We start from the raw sequence: 27,181 nt of genomic DNA, 5'->3' as shown, positions 1-27,181 counted from the left end.
CTGGGCAATATACTACGTGGCTGGGCAATATACTACGTGGCTGGGCAATATACTACGTGGCTGGGCAATATCCTACGTGACTGGGCAATATACTACTTGACTGGGCAATATACTACGTGACTGGGCAATATTCTACGTGGCTGGGCAATATTCTACGTGGCTGGGCAATATTCTACGTGGCTGGGCAATATACTACGTGGCTGGGCAATATACTACGTGGCTGGGCAATATACTACGTGGCTGGGCAATATCCTACGTGACTGGGCAATATACTACGTGGCTGGGCAATATTCTACGTGACTGGGCAATATACTGCGTGGCTGGGCAATATACTACGTGACTGGGCAATATACTACGTGGCTGGGCAATATACTACGTGACTGGGCAATATACTACGTGGCTGGGCAATACACTACGTGGCTGGGCAATATTCTACGTGGCTGGGCAATATACTACGTGGCTGGGCAATATACTACGTGGCTGGGCAATATACTACGTGGCTGGGCAATATTCTACGTGGCTGGGCAATATACTGCGTGGCTGGGCAATATACTACGTGGCTGGGCAATATACTACGTGGCTGGGCAATATACTACGTGGCTGGGCAATATACTACGTGGCTGGGCAATATACTACGTGGCTGGGCAATATACTACGTGGCTGGGCAATATACTACGTGGCTGGGCAATATACTACGTGGCTGGGCAATATACTACGTGGCTGGGCAATATACCACGTGGCTGGGCAATATACTACGTGACTGGGCAATATACTATGTGGACATGCACATTCTAGAATACCCGGTGCGTATCGGGCCACCATCTAGGACTATATATAGGGCAGCACAGTGGTCAGTGGTTAGCACTATTGGTTCCCAGTGCTGGGTTCAAACTTTACCAGGGACAAGAACTGCAAGGAGCCTGTTCTCTCTGTGATTAGCCCTGTGCAGCCCCCAACATGCAGCAGCCCCTTTATAAGCCCTCAGCGCCTCCGTCCTCTCAGTTTCAGGTCTGCAATGGAAATAATGAAGAGGCTCCGCCTCTTTCTGTGACGTCACCTGGTTACGATGTCGGCCTCTACCCTGACTGTAGCCAACCAACAACATGGCGGCCGCTATAACGGCGACATCTGTCGCAGCTGAGGCGTTGTAAAACGCGATGACGTCGAGATTCGAGTGACGCACGGTTACCCCGGGAGATAGGGTTGTTTACTAGCTGCTACTGGACTCCCAGATGGCGGCGATAAGAGCGTCCGTGCACAGGTGACCCTGGGGCGGTTTGTTAGTGGCGAGTAGACTGGTTACCGGACAGGCTGCGGGTGACGGGCGGTTTATATGCGGGTGGAAGAGGCAGGTTAGAGAGCCGGTGTTGTCGCACCCCCATTAATTGATGGATGATTCCCATCAACCGTAGCAGATTATGAGACGTTCTGCAGGAATGAACCATCTATAGGGGTGTGTGGTCACTGTGTATGGTGGGGTGCTGATGACGCAGAAGTCGGAGGGCGCCCCCTGCGGAGCCCTAAGATCAGGACGAGGGGCGCAAAGTGGGGGTCCCCAACTGTATGGAGTATTGGGGTGCACCGAGATCACATGTGGGCACAGTATACAGGCTGGGGGTTACATACGGGACAGGGGACACATTATACAGGGGCCCTCTCAGGTTCTTTACATTGTGGAGAAGGCGCGGGGTAGGTTTGGGGGGCACTGATGACATTTGGGGGGCACATTATACGAGGCCCCTCTCAGGTTCTTTACATTGTGGAGAAGGCGCGGGGTAGGTTCGGGGGGCACTGATGACATTTGGGGGGCACATTATACAGGGGCCCTCTCAGGTTCTATATTGGGGAGAAGGCGCGGGGTAGATTCGGGGGGCACTGATGACATTTGGGGGGCACATTATACGAGGCCCCTCTCAGGTTCTATATTGGGGAGAAGGCGCGGGGTAGGTTCGGGGGGCACTGATGACATTTGGGGGACATATTATACGAGGCCCCTCTCAGGTTCTATATTGGGGAGAAGGCGCGGGGTAGATTCGGGGGGCACTGATGACATTTGGGGGGCACATTATACGAGGCCCCTCTCAGGTTCTATATTGGGGAGAAGGCGCGGGGTAGATTCGGGGGGCACTGATGACATTTGGGGGGCACATTATACAGGGGCCCTCTCAGGTTCTATATTGGGGAGAAGGCACGGGGTAGATTCGGGGGGCACTGATGACATTTGGGGGACATATTATACAGGGGCCCCCTCTCAGGTTCTATATTGGGGAGAAGGCACAGGGTAGGTTCAGGGGGCACTGATGACATTTGGGGGGGCACATTATACGAGGCCCCTCTCAGATTTGCTATATTGGGGAGAAGGCACGGGGTAGATTCTGGGGGCACTGATGACATTTGGGGGGCACATTATACAGGGGCCCTCTCAGGTTCTATATTGGGGAGAAGGCGCGGGGTAGATTCGGGGGGCACTGATGACATTTGGGGGGCACATTATACAGGGGCCCTCTCAGGTTCTATATTGGGGAGAAGGCACGGGGTAGATTCGGGGGGCACTGATGACATTTGGGGGACATATTATACAGGGGCCCCCTCTCAGGTTTGCTATGTTGGGGAGAAGGTACGGGGTAGATTCGGGGGGCACTGATGACATTTGGGGGACATATTATACAGGGGCCCCCTCTCAGGTTTGCTATGTTGGGGAGAAGGTACGGGGTAGATTCGGGGGGCACTGATGACATTTGGGGGACACATTATACAGGGCCCCCTCTCAGGTTTGCTATGTTGGGGAGAATGCACCTTGGTAGATTCGCAGGGCACTGATGACATTTGGGGAACACATACAGGGGCCCCCTCTCAGGTTTGCTATGTTGGGGAGAAGGTACGGGGTAGATTCTGGGGGCACTGATGACATTTGGGGGGGCACATTATACAGGGGCCCCCCTCTCAGATTTGCTATATTGTGGAGAAGGCACAGGCTAGATTTGGGGGGCACTGATGACATTTGGGGGGGCACATTATACAGGGCCCCCTCTCAGGTTTGCTATGTTGGGGAGAAGGCACTTGGTAGATTCGCAGGGCACTGATGACATTTGGGGGACATATTATACAGGGCCCCCTCTCAGGTTTGCTATGTTGGGGAGAAGGTACGGGGTAGATTCGGGGGGCACTGATGACATTTGGGGGACACATTATACAGGGGCCCCTCTCAGGTTTACTATGTTGGGGAGAATGCACCTTGGTAGATTCGCAGGGCACTGATGACATTTGGGGAACACATACAGGGGCCCCCTCTCAGGTTTGCTATGTTGGGGAGAAGGTACGGGGTAGGTTCGGGGGGGCACTGATGACATTTGGGGAACACATACAGGGGCCCCCTCTCAGGTTTGCTATGTTGGGGAGAAGGTACGGGGTAGGTTCGGGGGGCACTGATGACATTTGGGGAACACATACAGGGGCCCCCTCTCAGGTTTGCTATGTTGGGGAGAAGGTACGGGGTAGGTTCAGGCGGCACTGATGACATTTGGGGAACACATACAGGGGCCCCCTCTCAGGTTTGCTATGTTGGGGAGAAGGTACGGGGTAGGTTCGGGGGGCACTGATGATATTTGGGGGACACATACAGGGGCCCCCTCTCAGGTTTGCTATGTTGGGGAGAAGGTACGGGGTAGGTTCGGGGGGCACTGATGACATTTGGGGAACACATACAGGGGCCCCCTCTCAGGTTTGCTATGTTGGGGAGAAGGTACGGGGTAGGTTCGGGCGGCACTGATGACATTTGGGGAACACATACAGGGGCCCCCTCTCAGGTTTGCTATGTTGGGGAGAAGGTACGGGGTAGGTTCCGGGGCACTTTGCTATGGAGGACACTGACTTGGCGCCTTTTCTTCCAGGTCCGGTGAATAGAGATGGCGTCCGCTCCGACCGGCCTGAATTCTCGTGGTGCAGGGGAGCCGCTCCGGAGGATGCACGTCACGAGACCCAAATCTGCCAAAGGTCGCACCAGGACCACCCCACAGGGCACTGCCCACAGCATGGAGGTCTCCCCCTGTCGCATGTCGCCCACCCCCAGGGTGTCTTCAGCACGAGCGCTGTCCAGTCCCAGGGATGATGTCCCGGAGCTTCTCCATCAACTTCCGTACAGACCCCCATCCTCCAGCCTCAACCGCTACCGTGTCCTCCCCTCCATTGGGGCAGTGGGCGGTGGAGACAGCGCAGAGGATGACCTGGTGCATAGAGCCAGCGCCATGAGGCTGGCCTCCAAGGTCCGCGATCGCCACAGCACCAAGATCCTCTACCGGCAGCGAAGTGGAGAAGAGGACAGCGGCCAAACCAACATGGAGGACTGTGAGGTGAAAGTGCAGGAGCCGCCGTCCACACAGGAGCCCCGGCTGCTCCTGGCCGTCAGGTCCCACTCCGGGCAGAGGTTTGAGCAATTCTTCCGCCCCTCGGACACATTGTTCACCATCCTGGCAGCGGCAGAGCAGAAGACGGGGACCTCGTGTAAGGACTGCAGTGTGGAGTCAATGGAGGTGCCAAGGAGAAGCTTCACAGACCTCAGCCGGACCCTCCAGGAGTGCGGGATCCCCAACAAGTCTGTGCTGTGCATCCACCGGCTGGAGAGAGACTGAACCTGACTGTATATACCATAGTCCAGTGGTGGGACCCGCAACCACGAACCCAAATGCCAGTCCATGACAAGGCTGTGTAGCGTCACCCCCTCTCCCCAAAAATGGAAATCCCCCATAAGTCCACGAATCCTGACAGAACCATTGTGTTCCAGGCATTGGATGCTACCCAGCAACTTCAGGAGGTCCCAGACCCTCCCAGAGGTCAGTGCCTTTCAATAGCACGAGGAGGCAACAATCTTAATTGGGGGTGCCACCCATTGTCCTCAGGAGGCCACAGACGCTCCTAATTGGGGGTGCACTAGATCACCTTTAGATCATCGATCGTCCAGGTGCCACCATTCATCTTAAACAAGTCACTGACCCTACAGGTAAGGGGGTGGCACCCATTATATTAAAGTCACGGATTCCCCAAATGATACCCAGTGTCTTCAAGAAGTTACAGACTTTCCAGACGTTGGGTACCATCTATCAGTAATAAAGATACCACTGACACTAAAGGTGGGGGATGTCACCCACCATCTTCGGAAGGCCATGGACCCTCCAGATGGTGGGTGTCGCCCATCATCTTCAGGAGGTGTCACCGATCACCTTCGGGAGGTCACAGATCCTCCAGGTGGCAGGTGTAATCCATCATCTTCAGGAGGTCACAGACCTTCCAGGTGGCGGGTGTCACCCATCATCTTCGGGAGGTCACGAACCCTACAGGTGGCGAGTGTCACCCATCATCTTCGGGAAATCACAGATCCTCCAGGTGGCGGGTGTCACCCATCATCTTCGGGAGGTCACAGACCCTGCAGGTGGCGGGTGTCACCCATCATCTTCGGGAGGTCACGGACCCTGCAGGTGGCGGATGTCACCCATCATCTTCGGGAGGTCCCAGAACCTGCAGGTGGCGGGTGCCACCCATCATCTTCAGGTCACGAACCCTGCAGATGGTGGGTGTCACCCATCATCTTCAGGAGGTCACGGATCCTCCAGGTGACGGGTGTCACCCATCATCTTCAGGAGGTCAAGGATCCTCCAGGTGACGGGTGTCACCCATCATCTTCAGGAGGTCAAGGATCCTCCAGGTGACGGGTGTCACCCATCATCTTCAGGTCACGGATCCTCCAGGTGACGGGTGTCGCCCATCATCTTCAGGAGGTCACGGATCCTCCAGGTGACGGGTGTCACCCATCATCTTCGGGAGGTCACGGACCCTGCAGGTGGCGGGTGTCACCCATCATCTTCGGGAGATCACGGGTCCTCCAGGTGGCGGGTGTCACCCATCATCTTCAGGTCACGGATCCTCCAGGTGACGGGTGTCACCCATCATCTTCAGGTCACGGACCCTGCAGGTGGCGGGTGTCACCCATCATCTTCAGGAGGTCACGTACCCTGCAGTTGGCGTGGGCCATACTGCGGTCTGCTTGGTAACATTGCTGTGGGGTCCTGTTGTAGACATTTTTCTGAGTGTACAAGAGCCGGGTGCTGGGCTCGGAGTATCACGTGTAACCCAGCTTTTCACATCATTAGACACTCTTTTCGGTGCCCTGGTAAAGCTGGGTGCAGGGCCAGTAGCCTTTGTACTGGTCTGGGAGTTCGGCTCAGGGACTTTATTCGGACGCCAAGATCTTTTTTATATATATATATATATATATATATATATATATATATATTGCGGCCCTCCAACCCTCAGACAAGATGGCGCCGCCAGGCAGCACGCATGGTCTTGTGTACACCAGACGAGTATTAGACGCACTGCGGGTGCCGATCCCGTGACATCCGTATAGTTCAGTACGTGCAGGAGTCGCTCTTTCGCCGATTCCTCATCTTACCAGATCTGCAGGATGAGCCCCGAATATCCCGGCGATTGTATTATTAATCGGCCGACGTCCACTGTGCAGTGTTTTGGGTGCAGAGAATCCATGGCACCTAAGACCAAAAAAATATTGTCCATCATCAGAAAGAACTGAATTACAAGGTGGTGGGATCTGCCGCATATAATGTGGCAAAACTACAACTCCCAGCAAGTGGCCTTTCCAAACACTCCTCACACCGCTACGTTCTGGGGCACACAGAGGTCCTTCAGCGTCACCCCGGCCCACATGGTGCAGCACCAGCACCGCTCCTCTCCGTCCTCCGCTGATCCTGCGTGTTTGCCGTGCGCTCGTTACTTCTGCTAATCGCACCTAATAAACAGATTGGACCAGTTTTCTCTCCAGCATCAGTTCATTTATGTATAGAAAGTGTCTTCTGCCCCCAAAGAGGCGCGAGCGAATAAAAGGGATCATCCCATCAATAAAGGAAAGTCAGAGTACAGCGGCACCTGCTGTTCAGTGTAATGTGCACCTAGACTAAAGAGCAGGGCACTGGAGGACACACACGCTCAGTCCCCTCCAGCTAAAGAGCAGGGCGCTGGAGGACACACACGCTCAGTCCCCTCCAGCTAAAGAGCAGGGCGCTGGAGGACACACACGCTCAGTCCCCTCCAGCTAAAGAGCAGGGCGCTGGAGGACACACACGCTCAGTCCCCTCCAGCTAAAGAGCAGGGCGCTGGAGGACACACACGCTCAGTCCCCTCCAGCTAAAGAGCAGGGCGCTGGAGGACACACACGCTCAGTCCCCTCCAGCTAAAGAGCAGGGCGCTGGAGGACACACACGCTCAGTCCCCTCCAGCTAAAGAGCAGAGCGCTGGAGGACACACACGCTCAGTCCCCTCCAGCTAAAGAGCAGAGCGCTGGAGGACACACACGCTCAGTCCCCTCCAGCTAAAGAGCAGAGCACTGGAGGACACACACGCTCAGTGATCAATGCACAGAGACACTCTGGAGCAGCCACCATCAATCATTTTCTGCCTGCTTGTCAGGAAAGGAGCAGCCTCTTCCATACAATGAGAACACTCCTGTTATCATGGAGATAAAAAGAGACCACAGTGACAGCTGCCAGAGGGGGAAGGAGACTGATTCTGGCTTAACATCATAAATTACGGCTGCTGAGATCAACAGACGAAAGAATCAAATATTTTCCACGTGAATTCACACGGTGCAGATTTTGATACAGAAATGTTTGACCTTTTTGTTGGCTGACACGAATGTGATAGATCAGAACTTTCTGAAACAAAATCTGCAGCGAGGGAATGTAACTTTTGTTTTTTTCTTTGTTGCCGGCAGGATCACTTTTTTTGGCAATGGCTTTTTTTTGACAACGCGTTTTAGCATCTAAAGCAAAATCCATTTGCATGGAGGACGCCGGTAATGAGCACAATGGACGCTGCCGATCACCGGTGTCATAACATTCTTTATTCAAACATAAGAAAACATCGGAGCCGCAGGAGTCCGTCCCTCCCCGCGAACGTCGCGCTGCTGACCATCATTCCTGCTAATTTTTCTCATTGTCGTATTGAAATCGTCCATTATTTTTTTCCTAAAACTTTAGGTACAGATCGCGCTCTTTAATTTTTGCTTTTAAATTTTACTTTGTAAAAGAATTTCCTGCTTCTTGTCTGAAGCGATTTTTTTTTTCTTAACGAACCAAACAGCTAAAAAGGAAATAGGTGAAGAGGGGCGGGGGAGGAACCCAGTGATAATGGCGACAGGCCTTTCTGTCCTTGGTCATCGTGCCTGCAGCAGGAGGAGTGCTTAGGGCACCATGGATCACGATCACCTTAAAGGGGTTGTCCAACGCCATCACTCTCGCACAACGAGGCGAACGGCATTGTGTCTGTGCAACGTCACTCGGCTCCTGATGCAAAACCGATGGCGTCTGGTAATCCATTTAAAGGCGGCTTTGTTTTCTCCACGGCGTGAGGTCTTGTTTGCTGTCATTTAATCTCAGCGTGATCCAAGATATCCCATCCCAGCATGTTGTACCCACCGAGCAGGAAATTGCTGGGACTCCCATCGACAAAAGTCACTGGATAATAAAGCTAAAAGAGTAATTAAGTCCATAGTGAAGTATTGATAAGAGCCTAAATAAATAGCTGTACCCCACCTGGAGTTCAGAGCAGGGGGCGAGAGGGACCAAATAAAAACATGGAAAGGAAAAAAAGCAATTCATGTGATTGGCGGCCACCATCCAGGGTCAGGACCGCACAGGCGGCCACCATCCAGGGTCAAGACCGCACAGGCGGCCACCATCCAGGGTCAAGACCGCACAGGCGGCCACCATCCAGGGTCAAGACCGCACAGGCGGCCACCATCCAGGGTCAAGACCGCACAGGCGGCCACCATCCAGGGTCAAGACCGCACAGGCGGCCACCATCCAGGGTCAAGACCGCACAGGCGGCCACCATCCAGGGTCAAGACCGCACAGGCGGCCACCATCCAGGGTCAAGACCGCACAGGCGGCCACCATACAGGAGGCCACCATCCAAGGTCTGGACTGTACAGGTAAAATTTCATCGTGATTAAGCAGGTAGTACAGTACCAAGTGGGGAGTCTGAGAAGTGCAATTGATTAACCCCAATTTAAGAGTAAGCAAAAAAGGGTTAATGCCTGGTCCATAAGAGGGGAGGGGAAAAAAAAAAAAAATTCTTGAACTCCTTTAACACTATCCTAAAAACAAGGATGTCCCACGTCCCGGTTCGGATGTCGTCTGCAGTGTGACATCCTGAGAAACAATCCTGGAGGTCGGGAGGCGGCAGGCGGAGATCTGTTCAGCTGGCGATTCTCTCAATCTCGTCGATATCATCTGGGTCCAGCTTCACGATGGGTTTCTCTACAAGAGACAGAAGTGACATGAGCGGCGGTGAGGGGGCACAGGAGGCCACTCCATCTGGACGCGGCTCCTTCTTCTAACTACAAATTTATCTAGTCGCGGTTCTAAGAACCAAAACGAACTTTTCCAGCGACACAAATAAAACTGTCTATAAAATGATTTTTTTTATTGTGCCCCATTTCTGGGTAGGAGTAAAGAAAACTCTTTAACTCCTAAATAACTTTTTTTTTTTTAGTTTCTCACTGTAACCGGGACGCCCACAGGAGCCACAGTGACAGGTACCACCGCCCTCATGGCACAGATTTAGACCCCAGTAATCCTTTGATCACCCGGCGGCCCCACAGACCTCCCTTACTCCTCGCTCAGCGCCGTTTCGCGCCGTTACTTACTGAAGTGCTGCTCGATCTGTTTCAGGATGCTCATACTGTGATTGCTGTCGATCATGTTGACGGCGATACCTCTCTTTCCAAAGCGCCCGGTGCGTCCGATTCTGTGCAGATAAGTCTCGTTGTCTGGATTTCCATCTTTATCCACAGGAAGATCGAAGTTGATGACGATGGAGACCTGTTCCACATCGATACCTGGAGTTAGAGGAAGACGGGTCACCCACACTAGACCCGATGCCTACATGGTCCTGGCGGTAGGGGGGGGCTTTACCGACCTCTGGCGCACACGTTGGTGGTGACCAGAACCTTTTCTTTGCCATCTCGGAATCGGTCGATCACGGCTGCTCTCTGCTCCACCATCATCTCGCCACTCAGTACCGCCACCTGGTGGCCTTCTTTAGACAGCTCACCCGCAAGCCAGGACGCAGTTTTCCGTGTCTGCAGAGAATATTGTGCACCATTATACGCGGGTGCTGCGACGAGGAACAGTTTCTCTCCATCGTCTAACCACCTAGATGACACCGTCACTCAGGACTTCAGCATCTACGGGGTTAGACAGCGGACTAGTCATCTCGGATATCGGCTCTGCGGTACAGGCACAGCTCCGATGTGATTAACCATTTCCATCCAACACTCACGTGGCAGAAGATCATGGCCTGTGCGATGGTTATGGACCCGTAGATATTGCACAGGGCCAGGAACTTCTCCTCCCGGTTACTGCAGAGCACATAGAACTGCTTGATCGTGTCCAGCGTCTCCTCCTCTCGCTTCAGCTTTATAATGTTGGGCTCAGGGACGACTTTCTGAGCAAATCGCCAAACCGAGTCTTCAAACGTGGCGGAAAACAGCAGCATCTGGCAGTCCTTGGTCAGCATCCTGCAACATGCAAGGTCTGGTCACCCCTCTGTGCAGTCCCCGCTGCAGCGGCCTCTACGTGCCCCGCGCTCACCTCTGGATGCGGATGCTCTGGTCCTGGTGACCCTGTGTGGCGATCATCACATCGGCCTCGTCCAGCACAAACACCTTAATCTTCTTGGGGTCTATAAACCGCAGCTTGGAGCACCAGTCCAGCACGGTCCCGGGGGTCCCGATGACTATCTGCTCCTGCAGCTTATGGCCGCGCTCCACTGTGGGGACAGAGAACAGTCACACACCCGCTTCAGACCTACGCAATACATATACGGCGGATGTCGTGAAGATGTTAAACTACTCTTTTTAAAAAATTGAAGCCACATTCTGACTACAGAATAAGTGACAAAAAAGTAGAGATTTTCCAGCAGGGAATCTCACAGGGCGTAACGACGAGGAACCTGGTCTGAAACCCGACCTCATCTGCCAACACCAGCAGAGCACTCACATCGGTTCCCTCGCACAGCGTACGCCAGCTTCAGCTCCGGGTAGAACTTCCCCATCTGTTCAATGACTTTACCAGTCTGCAGAGCGAGTTCATATGTAGGAGAAAGACACAGGCACTGCGGAGACACAGAGCAGGGCGACGTGAGCCAGAGCGTTCTGCTCCAGAGCTGCACTCACTGTTCTGCTGGTGCACATACTGTGTACAGTCATATATAACTAATGTAACTCAGGATCAGTAATGTAATGTATGTACACAGTGACTGCACCAGCAGAATAGTGAGTGCAGCTCTGGGGTATAATACAGGATGTTACTCAGGATCAGTAATGTAATGTATGTACACAGTGACTGCACCAGCAGAATAGTGAGTGCAGCTCTGGAGTATAATACAGGAGGTAACTCAGGATCAGTAATGTAATGTATGTACACAGTGACTGCACCAGCAGAATCGTGAGTGCAGCTCTGGAGTATAATACAGGAGGTAACGCAGGATCAGTAATGTAATGTATGTACACAGTGACTGCACCAGCAGAATAGTGAGTGCAGCTCTGGGGTATAATACAGGATGTAACTCAGGATCAGTAATGTAATGTGTGTACACAGTGACTGCACCAGCAGAATAGTGAGTGCAGCTCTGGAGTATAATACAGGATGTAACTCAGGATCAGTAATGTAATGTATGTACACAGTGACTGCACCAGCAGAATAGTGAGTGCAGCTCTGGGGTATAATACAGGAGGTAACTCAGGATCAGTAATGTAATGTATGTACACAGTGACTGCACCAGCATAATAGCGAGTGCAGCTCTGGGGTATAATACAGGAGGTAACTCAGGATCAGTAATGTAATGTAATGTATGTACACAGTGACTGCACCAGCTGAATAGTGAGTGCAGCTCTGGGGTATAATACAGGAGGTAACTCAGGATCAGTAATGTATGTACACAGTGACTGCACCAGCAGAATAGAGAGTGCAGCTCTGGAGTATAATACAGGATGTAACTCAGGATCAGTAATGTAATGTATGTACACAGTGACTGCACCAGCAGAATAGTGAGTGCAGCTCTGGGGTATAATACAGGAGGTAACTCAGGATCAGTAATGTATGTACACAGTGAGTGCAGCTCTGGAGTATAATGCAGGATGTAATGCGGACAGTCACCTGTGGATAGGTGTTTGCAGCGTTGATCCTGGACAGCATGGCCAGTACGAAGGCGGCCGTTTTCCCTGTGCCAGACTGTGACTGAGCGATCAGATTCTGTGATCTGTAAGACACAGACGAGTTCCTGTTAGAACGCTTTGTACTTTGTGTGAACATTAACCCCAGTGCAGAAGTTCTCACACCCCCGAGTGGCCACTTACGGCTCGGCCAGCATCATCGGCAGCGCGGTTTCCTGGATTTTGGAAGGTCTGTTGAATCCCATGGCGTAGACTCCTTGTAGCAGTTGGGGCTTCCTGCAAAGACAAAACCGAAGGGTCAAGCTACCAGAAACAGCAGAGCGGGGGGCGATACCGCCGAGATGGATCTTTAATGAGCAAGTAATATTTCCACACCCCATATAACCCGCCGTGTGACCCGAGACCCCGCTCGCTGCTTATATTGAGGTCAGAGTACGTTTATTGATTAGTTTTTTTATTGACGAGATTCCAGCAATATGAAAAGAAATTGCGCAGATTAATAAAAGGATCACATCTGTCCGGGGGGCCGACGCCATCATTAAGGAGAAGCCGCTATTACAGGCCCCAGTGCCTCCGCGCAGGGGTGGCGGGCTCGCTCGGAGATGGTTACCATGGAGACCCAGGCCGGAGATTTGGCTCCGTAATGTAATTAGCGCTGCTCCTTCACGTTCCTGAGCGAGAAAAAAGCCGCAGAATCGAGGAGAAGATCTAGAAGCATCTGCCGCCAGGACGTGCGTGACCACCGTGGAACAAATGGCTGCATTATTGAAATGATGGGGGTCCGTAGCACCAATAAAGAAAAAAAAAAAAGCCCAAAGGTGCTTTTAACAGCCCCGGGTGCAGACTTTGTTGAAAAACTACAACTCCCAGAATGCCCTAATAACCTCTGGCTATGGGGGGGTATGCTGGGAGTTGTAGTTTTGCAGTTTGGATTTACCCCCCCCCCATTTCCAGGTCAGGACCACCCACTTACAGCCTCAGCTCCTCGAAGGACTTGACGGAGTAGAGCGGGGAGTTGGGGTCTCGCTGCAGGACCTCCACTTGGTTGGTCGTGTTCACCAGGTTGTTTCGGATCAGTTTGTTCAGCAGAGACTGAGCGGCTTTATCCTCTGGGGGGAGAGAAGGAGACAATGAATGGAGGAAAGGACGGGGGAAACATCAGGGGTCCCGCCAGCTGGAGCCCCCTCATTCACGCTGCACTAGGTGGACAACCCCTTCTTACATGCTGTGGATCCCCCCCATGTAGAAACCTGCGCCCCACACCGACGCCATTCCAGGCTCAGGTTACACCAAGCTTCCTCCTAGGGAAGTGATTGGCTGCAGCCACTGACTGGATGCAGCGCTGCCACGGTACAACAATGTGACCAAGCGCCGGATGTAGAAGAGGGCTTGATTACTTTACGGCTCGGACAGTAGTGGACAAATCCTCTAACAGCCAGGACCACCATGACTGTGGCATCCAGGAAGGGGAGAGGGGGCTTCTTCCATCACCTGACTAGTCATGCACCAGGCATCACACCCGTCATATGTGACCGTATCCATCCGGCTGCCATCACACACACAGGGCGATCAGAGGATGGCATTACAGGTGTATACAGGCTCCGGGATGGCTGGTGGCGGCTGCGTTATACAGCCAGCGCCGAGGCGCAGATTCATCCGCTGTCTGCCATTGATAGCTGTGGGAAGCTGTGACATGTGACCGTAGCCCCTCATACAGCACATGGCGAGCCGCACTTCATTTCTCCCCCGCAGAGCAGTCTTCGCTCCTCAAATATAAGCGACACCGGCACGATTCCAGCCGTCAGGGTCCCGATGGTCCAGCTTCTATGAAGACCCTTCACAGCCCCCCGGCCTCCACTGGGGCGAACCCATTAACAGTCTCCCAGGGTCTCATTTCTATCCACCTCAATCTATGTACGGGTGCTTCATCGTCTCTGAAATTCACACACAACCAAGTACAAGTACCCCTGAAGAACGGCACAAACCCGTGAGGAAGGAGAGAGGGTCCAGGAGGGGCAGCAGACCCAACCAGGGAGGAAGGGGAGGGGGTTCAGGAGGGGCAGCTGACCCAACCAGGGAGGAAGGGGAGGGGGTTCAGGAGAGGCAGCAGACCCAACCAGGGAGGAAGGAGAGGGGTCCAGGAGGGGCAGCAGACCCAACCAGGGAGGAAGGAGAGGGGTCCAGGAAGGGCAGCAGACCCAACCAGGGAGGAAGGAGAGGGGTCCAGGAAGGGCAGCAGACCCAACCAGGGAGGAAGGAGAGGGGTCCAGGAGGGGCAGCAGACCCAACCAGGGAGGAAGGAGAGGGATCCAGGAAGGGCAGCAGACCAGGCAGTGAGGAAGGGGAAAGAGTCTTGGAGGGGCAGCAGACCCAGGCAGGGAGGAGTGGGTTCAGGTAGGGCAGCAGACCTAGGCAGCAAGGAAGGGGATCAGGAAGGGTAGCACAACCAGGTCAGGAGGAACAGCCTCAGACAGGGAGGAAGAGGGGGACTCAGGAGTGGCAACAGCAGGGGGTTCAGAAGGCGTGGCCCCGGGACTGGAAGGAGGCGGATGGGGGGGGGGAGAAGGGGTTCAGGAGCGTCCCCAGGCTCGGAGGAAGGGGAGAGGATCAGGAGGAACTGCCTCAGGTAGAGAAGGTGGTGAGGGGTACAGGAGGAGCAGCCTCTGGCGGGGAGGAAGGTGAGGAGTACAGGAGGAGCAGCCTCTGGCGGGGAGGAAGGTGAGGGGTACAGGAGGAGCAGCCTCTGGCGGGGAGGAAGGTGAGGGGTACAGGAGGAGCAGCCTCTGGCGGGGAGGAAGGTGAGGGGTACAGGAGGAGCAGCCTCTGGCGGGGAGGAAGGTGAGGAGTACAGGAGGAGCAGCCTCTGGCGGGGAGGAAGGTGAGGGGTACAGGAGGAGCAGCCTCTGGCGGGGAGGAAGGTGAGGGGTACAGGAGGAGCAGCCTCTGGCGGGGAGGAAGGTGAGGAGTACAGGAGGAACTGCCTCAGGTAGAGAAGGTGGTGAGGGGTACAGGAGGAGCAGCCTCTGGCGGGGAGGAAGGTGAGGAGTACAGGAGGAGCAGCCTCTGGCGGGGAGGAAGGTGAGGGGTACAGGAGGAGCAGCCTCTGGCGGGGAGGAAGGTGAGGGGTACAGGAGGAGCAGCCCCTGGTGGGGAGGAAGGTGAGGGGTACAGGAGGAGCAGCCCCTGGTGGGGAGCACCGCTCATTTTTCATAACCTCAGCTCGGTCCACTTGCACCACCGTTCCCCCCGTCCTGCAGAGATATCTTCCTGTACATCCTTTATCTGTTGTGCAGGACGAGCACTGGATTCTCTCAGGAGGCTTTTCTGTGGCCTCTTCCAGGGCCTCCATCTCCACAACGAGTAGCTACAACCAGGAGGGGATCTCACAGCACACAGAGCAATGTTTAAGGCTTTCCTGGCGAGGATCTCAGAAAGTCATCAATTCTGGTCGAGCGCTTTACACTTAGTATTACAATATAGCCGCTATCCACAGTGATCCGCCCATATTATTAATTAGATGGGAATTTTTAAGGGGATTGACGATCGCACAGAATTTCACCTTCCAGCATCAAATACAGCGACATTGACTTCAGCCACAATCTCAGGAGAAAGCGCGCCAGAGAGTGGAGCGTAAAAGACAGAAAACTGGACGGGTGGCGCCAGGCTGGAAGCTTTCTCCTTTAAAGGGACACTGTCACCTGAATTTGGAGGGAACAATCTTCAGCCATGGAGGCGGGGTTTTTGGGTTTTTGATTCACCCTTTCCTTACCCGCTAGCTGCATGCTGGCTGCAATATTGGATTGAAGTTCATTCTCTGTCCTCCATAGTACACGCCTGCGCAAGGCAAGATTACCTTGTGCAGGCATGTACTACGGAGGACACAGAATGAACTTCAATCCAATATTGCAGCCAGCATGCAGCTAGCGGGTAAGGAAAGGGTGAATCAAAAACCCAAAAACCCCGCCTCCATGGCTGAAGATTGTTCCCTCCAAATTCAGGTGACAGTGTCCCTTTAAGAAACGTGTGTGGCCAATGGTAATAGAGGTGATGACCGTCAATGGGATCTCCAGAGCTCCTAGCCCACTGAGGCCGCCGCCAGTAACCCCCACCACAGGTGAACAGGGGACAGTGAATGGGGGCGCAGCCGGCGGGATCAGGCGAGGAGGGAAGCAAACGCTATAAACCAAGGAGAGGGTCAAAATGACCCCAGCAGAGACAGGGACACTTGGCACCACTCCAGGACTGGTCGTAGTGGGAATGCAGAGATAATGGACGGCGCGGGGGTGGGGAGCGCAGCACGTACACGTCGTCATACCTGAAGTGCTGCATTGTTACAGGCTGGCCATTGTGGAATAACCGTCTGCAATCTGCATTATACTTTACATTTAGAAGATAATCTGTCACCAGGTTGTTGCATGAAGCTCAGTAAATGGGGAGGATTATACAGAGCTCAGCAATCAGAGCACTGCTACATCTACAGCAACAGAGATTTCATCAAAACTGCAATAAAAATCCCGGTAAGTGACACATAGCTGGAATCAGGGGCTCTGCGCCATGTTGGTCTCCTGCTAATGGTAGAGGACCCGGTTGGTCGCCCGGCTGCTCACCTTTCTCGTCCTCCTCTGTTTTCTCTGTTGCGTTGCTCATCTTCTCTGCTGCGTTGCTCGTCTTCTCTGTTGCGTTGCTCGTCTTCTCTGTTTCGCCATTATCTGCTGGAGCGGTGCCTGTGATAACGAGAGGGGAGCAGATGTCAGTACCTGGAGGTTCCTCTGTTCAGTGTTGTCAGATCAGCAAAATATCTCTGTGCCGCACAGTTCAGCTGCTCAACACCAGCTCACGTCACTTCCCAAGCACGGCCTCTCCGTCACATAGAAGCCTCCCCCGGCGTCAGAAGAGCCTCCCCGGCCACGAACCAGAGAAAATGCACGTCTTGTTTCAATCCCACATTACTATTCTACCGCTGTATATTTGACGCCCCTTTTGCTGCTTCTCCCCAGATAACCAACCCTGTCTGTACAATCTATACCACAGGCCGTTATCATGTGAACTGAATCAATTTCCGCTCCTTCCTCTTATTTGTTCCAGGGATAAGTTCACAAGAGTGTATCGCCAATCCGAGCGAGGTCCGTAAAAAACAGGGACATCGCCAGGACCGGTGTTCTTCAATGGCGGGGTACAGAGGAGCGATTTTCTTCAATTACTGAATCTGCATGTAGGTTTATTTTTAGTTGGATTTTTTAATATATATATATCTGTCCGAAGCCTTTATAGACTGCACAAGCGCCTGCGCAGTCTGGACCCCACAGAGTGAGGCATCCGGGAATGAGAATTCTGGCCCAGGAGATTGCGGTGTGTGTTAGCACTGACCACATACAGCAATCTCCGACGGAGAAGCAGGGACGTGCCAGGAGGGAGAGCATTGCGATATTCACCTGTCCCCGCTCCACCGCCGCGCTGTGACGTTCAGGTGAGAGGGTGTGATGACGTGGATAGTGCGTGCCCTCTGACTGAACAGTCACAGCCAGAGGACGCGGAAGGCACAGCGGTGCACGGCGGTGGAACGGGGACAGGTGAATATCGCAAGTGCCGATGTCCCCACTTGCTCAGGCCCCCGGCACCTGACCCCCAGAGATGAGGTGAGTATGTCACTTTTTTTTTTAAATCACAGCAGCAGCATACGGGGTATATTATGCTATGGAGCAGCATATGGGGCATATGGATGAGAGCAGCGCACGACAGAACGGGGGCGCAGCACACGGCAGGACGGGGGCGCAGGATGGGAGCAGCACACGACAGGACGGAAGCGCAGGATGGAAACAGCACAGGACAGGATGGGGGCGCAGGATGGAGCAGCCATGAGAGGATGGGGACGCAGGATGGGAGCAGCACACGACAGAACGGGGGCGCAGGATGGAGCAGCCATGACAGGATGGGGACGCAGGATGGGAGCAGCACACGACAGAACGGGGGCGCAGGATGGAAGCAGCACATGACAGAACGGGGGCGCAGGATGGAAGCAGCACATGACAGGATGGGGGAGCAGGATGGGAGCAGCACATGACAGGATGGGGGAGCAGGATGGGAGCAGCACACGACAGAACGGGGGCGCAGGATGGAAGCAGCACATGACAGAACGGGGGCGCAGGATGGAAGCAGCACATGACAGGATGGGGGAGCAGGATGGGAGCAGCACATGACAGGATGGGGGAGCAGGATGGGAGCAGCACACGACAGAACGGGGGCGCAGGATGGAAGCAGCACATGACAGAACGGGGGCGCAGGATGGAAGCAGCACATGACAGGATGGGGGAGCAGGATGGGAGCAGCACATGACAGGATGGGGGAGCAGGATGGGAGCAGCACATGACGGGATGGGGGCGCAGAATGGGAGCAGCACACGACAGGATGGGGGCGCAGGATGGGAGCAGCACATGACAGAACAGGGGCGCAGGATGGGAGCAGCACATGACAGGATGGGGGCGCAGAATGGGAGCAGCACATGACAAGATGGAGACGCACAAAACAGTATGAGGACGCCACAAAATAGCATCTAAAAATGTAAATTATTTATATTTGCTGATGTCAAAAAAAATAAATAAATAAGATTGTACACAAATAACAAGTTGGAAAAAAATCATCATAGTGTTCTGAATGAAACGGAGAATTTTTACTTAAACGCTCGTATGCACCTGCCCTATATGTGAGATGCGACCATGAAGCAGTCAGCAGATGCAGAGACATGGGGTCTTGTTCCCTTCTACTAAGTCCAATATTCACATGGTGTGACAATAGAAAAGTCAATGCAGGAACTTACATCAGAAGCCGGTTATCACATGGTGGGGTGTCTGCTCCGGGGGCAGCTATGCAGTCAGGATGAGATGCAATAACCCCCCAAATAACTTTCCATAGCCCCCAGTATGGCCGGAGCTAAAGATCCACAATGATGGGAATAAGTGAGACCGGACACAGCGGACAGGCTCGTACTCACCGTTATTCTCCGGTTGAGGCGCTTGTTGGACTTTCTCATCTTTCAGCTGCAGTTTGTTGAACTGAGGAAGAAGAGAAAGAACGGTCAGAACATTAGCGGCCATTTCACGGACAGCGATTCAGGACATTCAGCCCCGTCCTGCACGTGCTGCTGGCATTTGTTACAATGTATCAGCAATATACAATCGATTGCAGGGAAGAATAACTACACAATTAAACGGAAGCTGATAAGACAACTACATTGTGACAAAACCTCAGCAGTCAGGGGTAATAACTGCACAGACGTCTCATCCTCCCGATGTAAAGAATTAATCTATTCACAGTCAATAAGCAGAGATTGTGAGGAAAGAACCAAAAAAAAGCAAAAGAAACTTCCAGAAATCCTCATATAAGTGAAATAAGATTCCTCGCTCACACTGGAGGCCGAGAACAAACGTCACAGCCATAAACACAGGAGGAGGAATGAGGGACGAGCAGCACAGAGACCGAGCCGCAAGGGGCACACGAAGGCTCCGGGCAGCTCTGTACATTCATGGAATTATTTTATTTTGATCCAAACCCCTGTTCCTCCCATCAGCCAGTGATCGGCATCAGGCCCCCCAGCTTCTATGTGACGAGATGTTTATAGAAGGAGAAACACAGGAACACAGGGCGGAAAAAAGGGAAATATAAAGAGGCACAGGAACACCTGGAAACCGAATATTTCACTTATCCTGAGTTACATCCTGTATTATACTGCAGAGCTGCACTCACTATTCTGCTGCTGCAGTCACTGTGTGCATACATTACATTACTGATCCTGAGATACATCCTGTATTATACCCCAGAGCTGCACTCACTATTCTGCTGGTGCAGTCACTGTGTACATACATTACATTACTGATCCTGAGTTACATCCTGTATTATACTGCAGAGCTGCACTCACTATTCTGCTGGTGCAGTCACTGTGTACATACATTACATTACTGATCCTGAGTTACCTCCTGTATTATACCCCAGAGCTGCACTCACTATTCTGCTGGTGCAGTCACTGTGTACATACATTACATTACTGATCCTGATTACATCCTGTATTATACTCCAGAGCTGCACTCACTATTCTGCTGGTGCAGTCACTGTGTACATACATTACATTACTGATCCTGAGTTACATCCTGTATTATACCCCAGAGCTGCACTCACTATTCTGCTGGTGCAGTCACTGTGTACATACATTACATTACTGATCCTGAGTTACATCCTGTATTATACTCCAGAGCTGCACTCACTATTCTGCTGGTGCAGTCACTGTGTACATACATTACTGATCCTGAGTTACATCCTGTATTATACCCCAGAGCTGCACTCACTATTCTGCTGGTGCAGTCACTGTGTACATACATTACATTACTGATCCTGAGTTACATCCTGTATTATACCCCAGTGCTGCACTCACTATTCTGCTGGTGCAGTCACTGTGTACATACATTAGATTACTGATCCTGAGTTACATCCTGTATTATACTCCAGAGCTGCACTCACTATTCTGCTGGTGCAGTCACTGTGTACATACATTACATTACTGATCCTGAGTTACATCCTGTATTATACTCCAGAGCTGCACTCACTATTCTGATGGTGCAGTCACTGTGTACATACATTACATTACTGATCCTGAGTTACCTCCTGTATTATACTCCAGAGCTGCACTTACTATTCTGCTGGTGCAGTCACTGTGTACATACATTACATTACTGATCCTGAGTTACATCCTGTATTATACTCCAGAGCTGCACTTACTATTCTGCTGGTGCAGTCACTGTGTACATACATTACATTACTGATCCTGAGTTACCTCCTGTATTATACTCCAGAGCTGCACTCACTATTCTGCTGGTGCAGTCACTGTGTACATACATTACATTACTGATCCTGAGTTACATCCTGTATTATACTCAGAGCTGCACTCACTATTCTGCTGGTGCAGTCACTGTGTACATGCATTACATTACTGATCCTGAGTTATATCCTGTATTATACCCCAGAGCTGCACTCACTATTCTGCTGGTGCAGTCACTGTGTACATACATTACATTACTGATCCTGAGTCACCTCCTGTATTATACTCCAGAGCTGCACTCACTATTCTGCTGGTGCAGTCACTGTGTACATACATTACATTACTGATCCTGAGTCACCTCCTGTATTATACTCCAGAGCTGCACTCACTATTCTGCTGGTGCAGTCACTGTGTACATACATTACATTACTGATCCTGAGTTACATTCTGTATTATACTCCAGTGCTGCACTCACTATTCTGCTGGTGCAGTCACTGTGTACACACATTACATTACTGATCCTGAGCTACATCCTGTATTATACTCCAGAACTGCGCTCACTATTCTGCTGGTGCAGTCACTGTGTACATACATTACATTACTGATCCTGAGTCACCTCCTGTATTATACCCCAGAGCTGCACTCACTATTCTGCTGGTGCAGTCACTGTGTACATACATTACATTACTGATCCTGAGCTACATCCTGTATTATACTCCAGAGCTGCGCTCACTATTCTGCTGGTGCAGTCACTGTGTACATACATTACATTACTGATCCTGAGTCACCTCCTGTATTATACCCCAGAGCTGTGCTCACTATTCTGCTGGTGCAGTCACTGTGTACATACATTACATTACTGATCCTGAGTCACCTCCTGTATTATACCCCAGAGCTGCACTCACTATTCTGCTGGTGCAGTCACTGTGTACATACATTACATTACTGATCCTGAGCTACATCCTGTATTATACTCCAGAGCTGCGCTCACTATTCTGCTGGTGCAGTCACTGTGTACATACATTACATTACTGATCCTGAGTTACATCCTGTATTATACTCCAGAGCTGCGCTCACTATTCTGCTGGTGCAGTCACTGTGTACATACATACATTACTGATCCTGAGTTACATCCTGTATTATACTCCAGAGCTGCGCTCACTATTCTGCTGGTGCAGTCACTGTGTACATACATTACATTACTGATCCTGAGTTACCTCCTGTATTATACCCCAGAGCTGCACTCACTATTCTGCTGGTGCAGTCACTGTGTACATACATTACATTACTGATACTGAGTTACATCCTGTATTATACCCCAGAGCTGCACTCACTATTCTGCTGGTGCAGTCACTGTGTACATACATTACATTACTGATCCTGAGTTACCTCCTGTATTATACTGCAGAGCTGCACTCACTATTCTGCTGGTGCAGTCACTGTGTACATACATTACATTACTGATCCTGAGTTACATCCTGTATTATACCCCAGAGCTGCACTCACTATTCCGCTGGTGCAGTCACTGTGTACATACATTACATTACTGGTCCTGAGTTACATCCTGTGTTATACCCCAGAGCTGCACTCACTATTCTGCTGGTGCAGTCACTGTGTACATACATTACATTACTGATCCTGAGTTACATCCTGTATTATACTCCAGAGCTGCACTCACTATTCTGCTGGTGCAGTCACTGTGTACAAACATTACATTACTGATCCTGAGTTACATCCTGTATTATACCCCAGAGCTGCACTTACTATTCTGCTGGTGCAGTCACTGTGTACATACATTACATTACTGATCCTGAGTTACCTCCTGTATTATACTCCAGAGCTGCACTCACTATTCTGCTGGTGCAGTCACTGTGTACATACATTACATTACTGATCCTGAGTTACATCCTGTATTATACTCAGAGCTGCACTCACTATTCTGCTGGTGCAGTCACTGTGTACATGCATTACATTACTGATCCTGAGTTATATCCTGTATTATACCCCAGAGCTGCACTCACTATTCTGCTGGTGCAGTCACTGTGTACATACATTACATTACTGATCCTGAGTCACCTCCTGTATTATACTCCAGAGCTGCACTCACTATTCTGCTGGTGCAGTCACTGTGTACATACATTACATTACTGATCCTGAGTCACCTCCTGTATTATACTCCAGAGCTGCACTCACTATTCTGCTGGTGCAGTCACTGTGTACATACATTACATTACTGATCCTGAGTTACATTCTGTATTATACTCCAGTGCTGCACTCACTATTCTGCTGGTGCAGTCACTGTGTACACACATTACATTACTGATCCTGAGCTACATCCTGTATTATACTCCAGAGCTGCGCTCACTATTCTGCTGGTGCAGTCACTGTGTACATACATTACATTACTGATCCTGAGTCACCTCCTGTATTATACCCCAGAGCTGCACTCACTATTCTGCTGGTGCAGTCACTGTGTACATACATTACATTACTGATCCTGAGCTACATCCTGTATTATACTCCAGAGCTGCGCTCACTATTCTGCTGGTGCAGTCACTGTGTACATACATTACATTACTGATCCTGAGTCACCTCCTGTATTATACCCCAGAGCTGCGCTCACTATTCTGCTGGTGCAGTCACTGTGTACATACATTACATTACTGATCCTGAGTCACCTCCTGTATTATACCCCAGAGCTGCACTCACTATTCTGCTGGTGCAGTCACTGTGTACATACATTACATTACTGATCCTGAGCTACATCCTGTATTATACTCCAGAGCTGCGCTCACTATTCTGCTGGTGCAGTCACTGTGTACATACATTACATTACTGATCCTGAGTTACATCCTGTATTATACTCCAGAGCTGCGCTCACTATTCTGCTGGTGCAGTCACTGTGTACATACATACATTACTGATCCTGAGTTACATCCTGTATTATACTCCAGAGCTGCGCTCACTATTCTGCTGGTGCAGTCACTGTGTACATACATTACATTACTGATCCTGAGTTACCTCCTGTATTATACCCCAGAGCTGCACTCACTATTCTGCTGGTGCAGTCACTGTGTACATACATTACTGATACTGAGTTACATCCTGTATTATACCCCAGAGCTGCACTCACTATTCTGCTGGTGCAGTCACTGTGTACATACATTACATTACTGATCCTGAGTTACCTCCTGTATTATACTGCAGAGCTGCACTCACTATTCTGCTGGTGCAGTCACTGTGTACATACATTACATTACTGATCCTGAGTTACATCCTGTATTATACCCCAGAGCTGCACTCACTATTCCGCTGGTGCAGTCACTGTGTACATACATTACATTACTGGTCCTGAGTTACATCCTGTGTTATACCCCAGAGCTGCACTCACTATTCTGCTGGTGCAGTCACTGTGTACATACATTACATTACTGATCCTGAGTTACATCCTGTATTATACTCCAGAGCTGCACTCACTATTCTGCTGGTGCAGTCACTGTGTACATACATTACATTACTGATCCTGAGTTACATCCTGTATTATACTCCAGAGCTGCACTCACTATTCTGCTGGTGCAGTCACTGTGTACATACATTACATTACTGATCCTGAGTTACCTCCTGTATTATACCCCAGAGCTGCACTCACTATTCTGCTGGTGCAGTCACTGTGTACATACATTACATTACTGATCCTGAGTTACATCCTGTATTATACTGCAGAGCTGCACTCACTATTCTGCTGGTGCAGTCACTGTGTACATACATTACATTACTGATCCTGAGTTACATCCTGTATTATACTGCAGAGCTGCACTCACTATTCTGCTGGTGCAGTCACTGTGTACATACATTACATTACTGATCCTGAGTTACATCCTGTATTATACCCCAGAGCTGCACTCACTATTCTGCTGGTGCAGTCACTGTGTACATACATTACATTACTGATCCTGAGTTACCTCCTGTATTATACTCCAGAGCTGCACTCACTATTCTGCTGGTGCAGTCACTGTGTACATACATTACATTACTGATCCTGAGTTATATCCTGTATTATACCCCAGAGCTGCACTCACTATTCTGCTGTGCACTGACTTATTTCCTATGGACTGTTGCTGTATATGTTGCCGCCATCGTCGCTATTTTGTGGGGTCTCCAGGGGACATTGTGGGGTCTAGTGGACGGGACTGGCGGGGCCTTCCTCAGACATTGCGGGAATCTGCAGCTCCGGCTCCCCACACACGTGGCTCCGGGTGGACAGTGCGGGGAGCCCGGGTGTGATGCCGGAGACCGGGGTTAGAGGGGACACCGCAGAGACCGCCTCTCTCTCACCGAATCAGCCGCCGCCTCCTGCTCGTCCACCGCCAGCGCCCAGGAATTAGTCGCCATCGTGCTTCAGCTTCCAACACCGGAATCTCCACAAGAACAAACCACTGCTTCCGCCCGCCCCCAACCAATGGTAATGCAGCTCCGCTCCGCCCTGGTGCTCCTTAGATATCCGCCCGGCTAGAAGAAGAGACCCAGAACTTCAGTTCCAACTAACAGATGTTCCATTCTCCACCAATCCCTTGAGGTGAGGAAGGTCACATGACATAAAGTGATAGGACGAGGCAAAGCTCTATTACCATGGAGACCGGAGCAGGGAGGAGAGGAGTCGGAGCAGGGGTTGAGGAGGAGAGGGGCAAGGGCCAAGTTGAGGGGCAGGGGCTGAGGTGGAGAGGAGCAGAGGTGGAGAGGAGCAGAGGCTGAGAAGAAAAAGAGCAGCTCCTAAGGGGTAAAGGAGCAAGCGCCGAGATGGAGAGCATGGTTGATTTATATCTGGCTCAGTGATCGAACGCAATGAATGGTAATAAATGGTTGCAGATCTAATTGGAAGAGTGTTACAGGTGGGGACCACAAGGCTCTGTCCTGGCCCTAGTGTTACAAGTGGGGACCACAAGGCTCTGTCCTGGCCCTAGTGTTACAAATGGGGACCACAAGGCTCTGTCCCGGCCCCAGTGTTACAGGTGAGCTCCACAAGGCTCTGTCCTGGCCCCAGTGTTACAGGTGGAGACCACAAGGCTCTGTCCTGGCCCCAGTATTACAAGTGGGGACCACAAGGCTCTGTCCGGGCCCCAGTGTTACAGGTAGGGACCACAAGGCTCTGTCCTGGCTCCAGTGTTACAAGTGGAGACCACAAGGCTCTGTCCGGGCCCCAGTGTTCCAGGTAGGGACCACAAGGCTCTGTCCTGGCTCCAGTGTTACAGGTAGGGACCACAAGGCTCTGTCCTGGCTCCAGTGTTACAAGTGGAGACCACAAGGCTCTGTCCGGGCCCCAGTGTTACAGGTGGGGACCACAAGGCTCTGTCCTGGCTCCAGTGTTACAAGTGGGAAGCATAAGGCTCTGTCCTGGCCCCAGTGTTACATGTGGGGGCCACAAGGCTCTGTCCTGGCCCCAGTGTTACAGGTGGGGACCACAAGGCTCTGTCCTGGCCCCAGTGTTACAAGTGGGGACCACAAGGCTCTGTCCTGGCCCCAGTGTTACAAGTGGGGACCACAAGGCTCTGTCCTGGCTCCAGTGTTACAAGTGGGAAGCATAAGGCTCTGTCCTGGCCCCAGTGTTACAGGTGGAGACCACAAGGCTCTGTTCTGGCCCAAGTGTTACAAGTGGGGACCACAAGGCTCTGTCCTGGCTCCAGTGTTACAAGTGGGGACCACAAGGCTCTGTCCTGGCTCCAGTGTTACAAGTTGGGACCACAAGGCTCTGTCCTGGCTCCAGTGTTACAAGTGGGGACCACAAGGCTTTGTCCTGGCTCCAGTGTTACAAGTTGGGACCACAAGGCTCTGTCCTGGCTCCAGTGTTACAGGTGGGGACCACAAGGCTCTGTCCTGGCTCCAGTGTTACACGTAGGGACCACAAGGCTCTGTCCTGGCTCGAGTGTTACAAGTGGGGACCACAAGGCTCTGTCCTGGCTCCAGTGTTACCAGTGGGGACCACAAGGCTCTGTCCTGGCTCCAGTGTTACAAGTGGGGACCACAAGGCTCTGTCCTGGCTCCAGTGTTACAAGTGGGAAGCATAAGGCTCTGTCCTGGCCTCAGTGTTACAAGTGGGGACCACAAGGCTCTGTCCTGGCCCCAGTGTTACAGGT

At 51.8% G+C, this 27,181-nt stretch overlaps 2 protein-coding genes across 2 annotated transcripts; one reads left to right on the top strand and one right to left on the bottom strand.

Annotated features, from left to right (window-relative positions):
- The first annotated feature begins 1,190 nt into the window (after positions 1–1,190).
- Positions 1,191–5,043, top strand: UBXN10 (UBX domain protein 10). The gene is made up of 2 exons (XM_069741145.1): positions 1,191–1,261; positions 3,891–5,043. Exon 2 carries the CDS (start codon positions 3,906–3,908, stop codon positions 4,626–4,628), a length of 723 nt encoding a protein of 240 aa, XP_069597246.1. The 5' UTR covers positions 1,191–1,261; positions 3,891–3,905; the 3' UTR covers positions 4,629–5,043.
- Positions 5,044–7,887: 2,844 nt separating this feature from the next.
- LOC138651763 (ATP-dependent RNA helicase DDX19A) lies at positions 7,888–25,502 on the bottom strand. The gene is made up of 12 exons (XM_069742234.1): positions 25,386–25,502; positions 19,233–19,293; positions 16,852–16,968; positions 13,218–13,353; positions 12,428–12,520; positions 12,228–12,330; positions 11,070–11,184; positions 10,662–10,839; positions 10,351–10,588; positions 9,988–10,150; positions 9,716–9,907; positions 7,888–9,326 (listed from the first exon to the last, which is right to left on the bottom strand). The coding sequence occupies exons 1-12, from the start codon at positions 25,440–25,442 to the stop codon at positions 9,265–9,267; spliced, it is 1,515 nt and encodes a 504-aa protein (XP_069598335.1). The 5' UTR covers positions 25,443–25,502; the 3' UTR covers positions 7,888–9,264.
- Positions 25,503–27,181: the final 1,679 nt, after the last annotated feature.

This window comes from Ranitomeya imitator, chromosome 10 (assembly GCF_032444005.1).
Source record: "Ranitomeya imitator isolate aRanImi1 chromosome 10, aRanImi1.pri, whole genome shotgun sequence".
Taxonomy (NCBI): domain Eukaryota; kingdom Metazoa; phylum Chordata; class Amphibia; order Anura; family Dendrobatidae; genus Ranitomeya; species Ranitomeya imitator.
The sequence above is the reverse complement of the archived record's forward strand: the minus strand, read 5'-3'. Positions and strand labels throughout refer to the sequence as shown.

Coding starts and splice junctions, on each gene's coding strand:
- UBXN10 (XM_069741145.1), top strand. CDS start 3,906: ATGGCGTCCGCTCCGACCGGCCTGAATTCTCGTGGTGCAGGGGAGCCG.
- LOC138651763 (XM_069742234.1), bottom strand. CDS start 25,442: ATGGCGACTAATTCCTGGGCGCTGGCGGTGGACGAGCAGGAGGCGGCG. Junction 11,185..12,227: donor CTGCAAACACCTATCCACAG/GTGACTGTCCGC, acceptor GTGTCTCCGCAG/TGCCTGTGTCTTTCTCCTAC. Junction 9,327..9,715: donor ACAGATCGAGCAGCACTTCA/GTAAGTAACGGC, acceptor TGTCTCTTGTAG/AGAAACCCATCGTGAAGCTG.